The 8,281-nt window shown below is 29.4% G+C and overlaps 1 protein-coding gene and 1 pseudogene across 3 annotated transcripts; one reads left to right on the top strand and one right to left on the bottom strand.

Annotated features, from left to right (window-relative positions):
- Positions 1 to 1,512: 1,512 nt before the first annotated feature.
- On the bottom strand, positions 1,513 to 2,803 carry LOC145949247 (G-type lectin S-receptor-like serine/threonine-protein kinase At4g27290 pseudogene; annotated as a pseudogene).
- A 2,333-nt stretch (positions 2,804 to 5,136) lies between these two features.
- LOC145950943 (uncharacterized) lies at positions 5,137 to 7,987 on the top strand. Of its 3 annotated transcripts, XR_014428769.1 has the most exons (4): positions 5,137 to 6,085; positions 6,177 to 7,158; positions 7,242 to 7,346; positions 7,430 to 7,987. XR_014428769.1 is itself a non-coding variant. In XM_083062907.1 (3 exons), exons 1-3 carry the CDS (start codon positions 6,883 to 6,885, stop codon positions 7,649 to 7,651), a joined length of 603 nt encoding a protein of 200 aa, XP_082919033.1. In that variant the 5' UTR covers positions 6,868 to 6,882; the 3' UTR covers positions 7,652 to 7,987. The 3 variants fall into 3 exon arrangements, 2 of the variants coding, with proteins under 2 accessions (XP_082919034.1, XP_082919033.1); XM_083062907.1 differs by lacking the exon at positions 5,137 to 6,085 and having other exon boundaries at positions 6,868 to 7,158; XM_083062908.1 differs by lacking the exons at positions 7,242 to 7,346; positions 7,430 to 7,987 and having other exon boundaries at positions 6,177 to 7,159.
- Positions 7,988 to 8,281: the final 294 nt, after the last annotated feature.

Below are 8,281 nucleotides of genomic sequence, written 5' to 3'. Positions count from 1 at the left end.
AGTTATTACAAATTATAATTGGTTATTGAAAACTAGTTATAGTTAAATTAAAATAATTATTTATAAATATGGTTATTAAATGGTAATAGTTAAGTTATTTTAATAACTTAACCATGAGCAGCCTTAGAGAGAAACAAAGAGGCAAGCAAAAAAATTGAAGAAAAGGAAATGAGTATCTTTCTAATGGGATGACCAAAATGTAAATTTGATTTCTTTCCATTTGTATATAATAAAATCATTCTAATAACCAAAATGTAAATTTGATTTCTTTCCATTTGTATATAATAAAATCATTCTAATAATTGACTTGTCAAATATTTAGACTATTTACATATTTCAATATAAGAATTATATATATATATATATATATATATATATATATATATATAAAAGATAGTGTTTTATCTAGCTTCTAAAAGTGAGACAGTTACTTCATTGATCGAAGAAATTTGTCTATTAGAAGATTGTTCTCCTTCATTTGAGACCCTTCGAATTAAGAAACCAGGCTCTTTGGGATCAGGCAAAACATTTTCACTAGTCAACATCACAACAACTGATGTCATGTTCGGCCTATCGTTTGGATGATGTTGTAGACATAGAAGACTAATTTGAATGCATCGCACAACTTCAAATATATTACATGAGTTTTTCAAACAAACATCAATCAATTTCTCTGGAGTACCATTTTTCCACAATTTCCATGCCTACAATAATGTAGAACATTTGTTAGATAATATTTTATAATAGGAAGGTTATTTTATATTTTGTGTTACTCACTTGATCAATGTTGGTTGTTTGGATCGATAACAATGTAACAAATCAATAAATTTATTTTAAAATTTAATTTGTATCATTATTTGTTTTATTAGTCTGATAGTATCACATTTACAACAAAATATCAAACGATTTACACTTATTATGAAATATTTAAATTTTTATAAAAAAAAAAAGTAAATAAATTTAATTGTGTTGAGTCAATTGACCTAATTTATTTATAATTGAGTTGGATTGGATTGGATTTCAAAAAATAATTACATAAATCTAACTCAATCTAATCTATTAAGTTGGATAATTTATTCATCCAAACTTAACTCAACCTAACCTGTTTACACTCTTGAAGTCAATATAATTTAATATTTTTAATCCAAAAATACTCTTAAGATAATAAATGAGAACACTAATTATAATAAATATGATTAAAGATATGTTAATAAATATTGTGTATATTTTATATAAAATGAAAATTAAGTATATTAAATTGTTCTTTTTTATTTATATATAAATATTGGTCCTTACCCGTATCCGAAGTTGCAATTCGAACATATAAATCTTGCCCACTTTCTACAACCCTCAAATCAATAAGATCACCAACCCAAATGGAACACCCACTACCTCTTCCCCTCGTGTCCAAGTTCGAATAAGCCGTGCACGAACAATTTTTCAAACACTTGACCCTGCACTCCTCAAGTGTCATACTTTCATTAACCCAAGAAAACGTAGTATTCGGCAATTTCATACTACCAATCCTACGAAACCCATCTTTATCTTTAACCCCACACCTCCACTCTCCACTGCGCACACACCCTTGCCTCCAGTCCATCGCGTTCCACTGCTGGGCCCAAACCCCTCTAAACACTCGCAAATGGGCGACCCAGCAATGAGGCAGTTCCCATTGGGCCCACAAACGTTGTAAACATCACAACTATCCCGCGGCAAGGACTGGTAAACGGTCCAAGTCTTTGTTTCGGGAATCCAAGTGAGACGTTGACGAAGACTAAGGGTTTGGTTCATGACGATTAAAGAAACAACGGAACTATTCCTGAGGATGTATTGGAAGTAGACTTCGTCTTGGTTGTTGACAAAGACGTAATCGTAAAGCGGGTTGTTCCTGGGCCCGTAGACTCCACTGAACTGAAGCCCATTATAAGGCCCAGTCCTGAAGTACTCAACGCCACCCTTCCATGTCACAATTTCAGGATTGCTTCCTAACGTCACTTCCAAAACCAAGTTCCCCGAAGATGGGTCGTCCCAGTTTCTCCAAGAAGTAAGACGCCGGTTAAGACCGCTTCTCAGGTCCCACCCAAGCTTCATTCCCGATAAAAGCGTGTCGCAAGGAAAGTCAAAGCTTTGCCACACCAAAACGCTCTCTTCCTTGGCATCTCTTATCACCAAGTTTCCCGTGTCCAAGAGCTGCGCAATTGGATTCGAAAGCTTCGTGGTTGCGTTTGTTGTCCAGAGGAGAGTGTCGTTGTCGGTGAGGAGTACGAGGTTTCCATGTTGGGTTATGAGTAACCTGGCGTTGGTGGAGTTGTCTTTGATAGGGTTGTCGCGGTTGGCGACCCAAACAACGGTTCTGACAGCGATGTTTTTGTACCATATTCCCACGTAGCGGTTGTTGGAGGCTCCTGGCTTGAAGAAACCCAACTCGAAGGTTCCGTCTCTCGAAACCAAGGTTGTGCCCTCGGAGAGTGGCTGGTCCTGGGTGATGGTGTCAGTTGCATGTGAAATTTGAGAGAAGAGTGATAATAAGAATAGGTTGCAGATAAGAAGCGTGAGAGGAGAAGGAGAAGGAGTTCTCATTTGGATGCACATAACACAATTGTGAAGAACAATGATAGAATGAGAATTGTAGAGTATGTCCGATGAGTATAGATATTTGGGGGGCTTGACTTGGTTTCTTGTCCATTTCTCCACTTGACGAAACACGCAGATGTTTATGAACTGCTGTTACGACGAAATTCATAAACAAATTACCAGACTTTTTTTTTCCAAGTCTTTTTTTGAGAGGGTTTTTTTCCAAGTCTTTTTCTGAGAGGGTGTTTTTCCAAGTCTTGGTTATATATATAAATATATTTTTTCTATGGTCTCCATACGAATCAAGAATCTCGAGTATAACTTGATTATGAAATACTAAATGGTTATACTCACTAATGTTGATGAATATTCTTGTTCTTACAAGAGGAATATTCTTCTTCTTACCATATTTTTTATTTTTTGAGACAGAAGAAGATGATTCTAGTGGTGAGATTTTTAACGATTAACGAGTGTTAAATAATCAAAGATTTAAATATGATTTTGGTATTTTAAATTTGCAACAAATTTATTTTTATTCTTTAAATTTAGATTGGTCTTGTTAGTTTCTAGAAATTAAAAAAAAAAAAGTTTTTTTGAGTCTTTCTAGGATCATTGATACCTATGAAATGATGGATTAAGTTAGTTGTACGATTAGTTGGATTTATTATAATATTTTCAATAATAAAGATACTATACCGATAGGTTTTGTATAATAAATTTAATAATAGATGAATTTTTTATATTTTGTATTCAATAAAAGTATTCGAACAAAGAGACTAAAATTAATTTTTAAATTTAACAATAAAATAAGTTTATTCCATATTTAAAAGATTAAAAAAATTAAAATATAATAAAAATAAAATAAAATAAAACAATGATTTCAATCTTTTAAATATAAAATTTAAAATTAAAATTTATTATTTTATAAAAATTAAAAATATATTTAATTTTTTCCATCACAATCGATGATTGCCGTGAGTTCTAATTTGTTGACCAAGCATTCGGATCCACAGTTTTAATAAAAGTTGTAGATGACCTTATTCAATACTGTATAGTATTAAACCATTAATTTGATTTAAACCATTAAACAACAATTGACAGTGATCGGTACATTCAATTTGAATTTCAATGATATAATGAGTGTATGTATTGTTTATTTGTCTTATAAACACTACAAGAAAAATACTCATTACCCATGGATTTTTTCCCACGGATAAATATCCGTGGGAAAAATGACATTACCGACGGATATTACCCACGGATTCTTTCCGTCTGAAATTTCAGATAACCTTACCGACAGATTTAGTCCGTGGGAAAATTATGATGTTTCAGACTGATATTTCCCACGGATATGTTCCGTCTGAAATTTCAGATGCTATTACCCACGGATTTTTTCCGTGGGAAAATTAGGATGTATATTTCAGACGGTCTTACCCACGGATTATATCCGTGAGAAAATTATGATATTTTTGGCAAATATTTCCTACAAATTATTCGTCTAAAATGTCATTCGTCGAAAATTAAAAATATTCGTTAATAACTTTAAAAAATATGATGATAAAAGATTAATAAATTAAATTATTAAATATTAATAAATTTTATAATACTAATTAATTTTTCATACCAACTATTATATATATATAATTTATAATTAAATGATAGCATAAAATAATTAAATCATTTAAAATATCTAATAAGAATTAATAAAAAATGAATTAATTGTACAAAAATTTGTAATTAATTAGATAATTATTTAATCAAACAAGACTTCTCTTCTAAATAATTTATGTCAATTATATTTATTAATGTAAGAAATTAAGTTCTTTAAATAATTTTTTATGAATATAATATATTTTTATTTTAAAGTTGAAGTTTTACAATATGATCATAATATTTCATTAATTCAAATTTTTTACTATAAAGATAAAATTATTATTTTTGAATTGTTAATTTTTTTATTAATTTAAGTTCCTAAAATTCATTTGTACAGATAAAAATTGTATATTTAAATATATTTTAAGTGTTTAAGTCAATTGTAACTTTTCTTTAAAAATTTAATGTTAAAATTTAGTAGATTGAAATGTAATGTTAATATTATAAATAATAAAATATATCATTCATAATATATTAGAAATTAAAATAAATTTTTAAAAAAATTGTATATCTATTCTAACATATAAAGGGGATACCATTTTCAGTAATTATGTTAGTCTTCACTTTTTTTTAGCATTATACCTTTTATTTTAAAAATTTATACTAATATATAAAGGGGATACCCTTTTCAGTAACTACCTTTGTCTCCACTTTTTTTGACCATTATACCCTTTTATTTTAAAAAATTAGTTACAATATTTTTTAATCAAATTTAAGAGCTTGAAACTAATAGATTAATCATTATACCAGTAGATCAATATACTTTGAATATTATTATATATGAATATGATCCCACCATAGGAAACTGATTTAACAACAGCCATATTTTGAAAATTTTTATTTTTTTAATTATAAATTAAATTTTAATATAAAATTTGTTTATTTAAAATATATCTAATATACATATAAATTTTAAAATTATATTAATTAAATATGTATATAACAGTTTATATTAAAAATAAATTTCATTTAGATATTATAAAATATTTTATTTTAAACATCAATTAAATAATACCTTGCTACTTATAATTTATTTAAATATTTATAAATGAATATTACATTAACTCCATTGATTATTTTAATCCTTGTCTTTAATTTTATTATATATAAAAATTATTTACCTAATATATTTTAAAATTATTTTCATGAATTTTATTTTATTTCAATTATTATTTTAAAAGTTAGACTTAAACCATTCAATTCAATTGATATAATGATGTTAGTTTCATTGTTTTAAAGTAATTGATTTATACAAAAATTAGTAAGAATTTGTGAAATAATTATAAAATGAAATATTTTTTTAGTAATTTTAAAAAATTGGATTTGAAGTGTATGATTTTGATATCAAAGTGTATAATCATAATTATGCAACTAGTATAATAAATTTGATTTGTTGTCTATTTTTATATTATAGTTTCATTTTGGGTATTATTTTGTAACTTTATTTTCAATGAATAGATATGTCATCAGGAGGTTGTGACCCTCCCCGTCCACCGTCGCCTAGCAGGAATAAGGGGAAACAGGTAATGAAGGGGAAGAAGCGATATGAGATTAAAGTATTGTCACGTAGAGACAACTTCACATCATCTATCCCATCCCCAGTTGTGGCATCTAGACCATCCTCATTCCCAGTCATTGGTTGTATGTCATCCTCATCCATAGCTATTCGTTCTACACCATCTCCATCCCCAGGTGCGACATCCACACCATCTCCATCCCCGGGTGCGACATCCACACCATCTCCATCCCCAAATGCTATAGGAACACCTAATGTTAATGCACCACCTACTAGTGAAGACTTAAATGAGGAAGACCTGCCACTTGATGATCTTCCTTTAATTAAACCTACTCGTAATGGGTAAGAATAAATTAACATTTACGTAATTTCTTAATTATAAGTAAATTTAAGTTTATTAAGGTTTAAAATTTTATGTCTTTATCTTGTTTAGGTTTCTCCCATCAAAGACTGCATCAACTGCTATCACACGGACCATTAAGCAGCAATATCATTCACCTTGGCTCACATGGGGAGAAATTCCCCAGGCTGATAAAGATATTTTCTTTCAACGTTTCAAGGTAAATTAAAGATTTATGAAATATAAATTTATATGTCTATTTAAATCTAAGGTATTAGTTTGTTGATATGGATGTGAGTTTGTTTGTTGATTTAGGTGTTGATATTTCAATTCTTTATATTCAAAGATAACAATTAACTTCTAGTTATAATATAAAGTTATGATATTAATATCTTCAATAAAAATTAAAACTGCATTGTATATGTATTACTATTACATTAAAACAAAAAGTTATATATGTTGTTAGTTTATAATTAATAGATAATTTAATAAAGATAAATATTATCATAACAAATTTAATTTAATAAAAAAAATGTAACTTCTAGTGTTCTTTTTACAAAAATAAGCTATTATAAATTCTATAGGAGTTTGTTGATTAATTGTATTGGATTGTTGCAATGACTGATTGATTTGTATTGAATTGTATTGTATTGAATTGTATTAAACCATATAAGAGTATTTTTCATAGATTGATTTGGTCATTGAAAATATATATTATTGTTAAATACTTGCTTGTTCTCATAGATTTTCTGAGATGTTTCTTTGGTTATTAATTAATATATATGGTTGTTAATAGAGGATGGTCAAATGGAGTCCTGAGCATGAAAGTAATGTCAAAAAAAATTTCAATGCAAAAGCTTCTCATAGACTTTCTGAGATGTTTATGGATGCCCGAAAGAAAAATAAGAAACCAGATTGGATTGGAGATCGTGTGTGGAACTCTTTATTAGAACATTGGAATGTACCTACATATCGTACAAAGTGTACACAAGCACAAAAAAATAGAGCATCTGAAAAGGGTGGAAGTATGCACACATGTGGCTCCATTAGCATGAATGAACATGCCATTCGCATGGTATGTTTATATTTTAGTCTTCATTCTTCTAATGCTTAATTTTATATGTTAAATTTTGATTTATATAATGTTTTTATTTGTAGGAAAAGGAGCTTGGTCGACCTGTACACCATGATGAACTCTTTCAGCAAACTCATATACGAAAAGACACTGGTCAGTTTGTTGATGATAGATCTAGGCGGACACATGTGAGTCTATGTTACTTATTTTATTGCTCTTTAATTTTATTAATGTTTACACTATTTTTACGTACTGTTTATGATGATAATAGGAAGATTTTGAAGCTAGATTTTCTCAAGCTATATCTGAGGTTGGATCCACTGTTGGCACCTCAGAATGCACCCCTTTAGACCCTGTTGAGGAGGATAGACTTAGGAGTCAATGTTGGAATGCAGCTATCGGTAAAAAATACAAGGGACGTCGTTATGGTACGGGAGATCTTTATGAGAATGAACATAGCAGCTTTGTGGGGACATCTTCAAGTCAGTCTTAGAATACACAAGAGATTTCTCAGTTGACACAACGAGTTTTAGCTAATGAGGAAGAGATGCATCGGATGCGCTCCCAATATCAGACTGAGATTCAATCCTTGACCTCCCAGTATCAGACTCAGTTCAACACATTTCTCAATGCTGTACTCCCATTCCTACCACCTACTATGCAGACTACTCTTCAACAGCAACAACAACATCAACAACCAAACAGACACCAAGACCAACAACAAGGCAATCGGCAACCAACAGAGGATGAACAAGCTAATGACCAACATCAACAACATTCACCTGGATATTCAGATTATTAGATATATTATGTTATGTTATAATTCTATTGGTTGTACTGGATTTTATTTTTAAATTTGAACCCTAAACTTTATTTATGTATGACACTTTATTTTTTCTGAATGATTAAACTTGTTTTAATTCACATAATTGTGATTCATTTAATTAAACAGGATTATTATTAATATGATTTTTAATTTATTTAAAAAAATTTAACAATATCCAAAGAATTTCCCACGGATTAAATCTGTGGGTAATCTATCATGGATAAATCCAGGGGCAATTTCCCACGGATTTAATCCGTGGGTAATTTCCCACGGACTGAATCCGTGGGTAATTTCCCA

Source organism: Cajanus cajan, chromosome 8 (assembly GCF_000230855.2).
Source record: "Cajanus cajan strain Asha chromosome 8, NIPB_CcT2T_4, whole genome shotgun sequence".
Taxonomy (NCBI): domain Eukaryota; kingdom Viridiplantae; phylum Streptophyta; class Magnoliopsida; order Fabales; family Fabaceae; genus Cajanus; species Cajanus cajan.
Note: the sequence above shows the minus strand (reverse complement) of the source record. Positions and strands in the feature narration are given on the sequence as shown.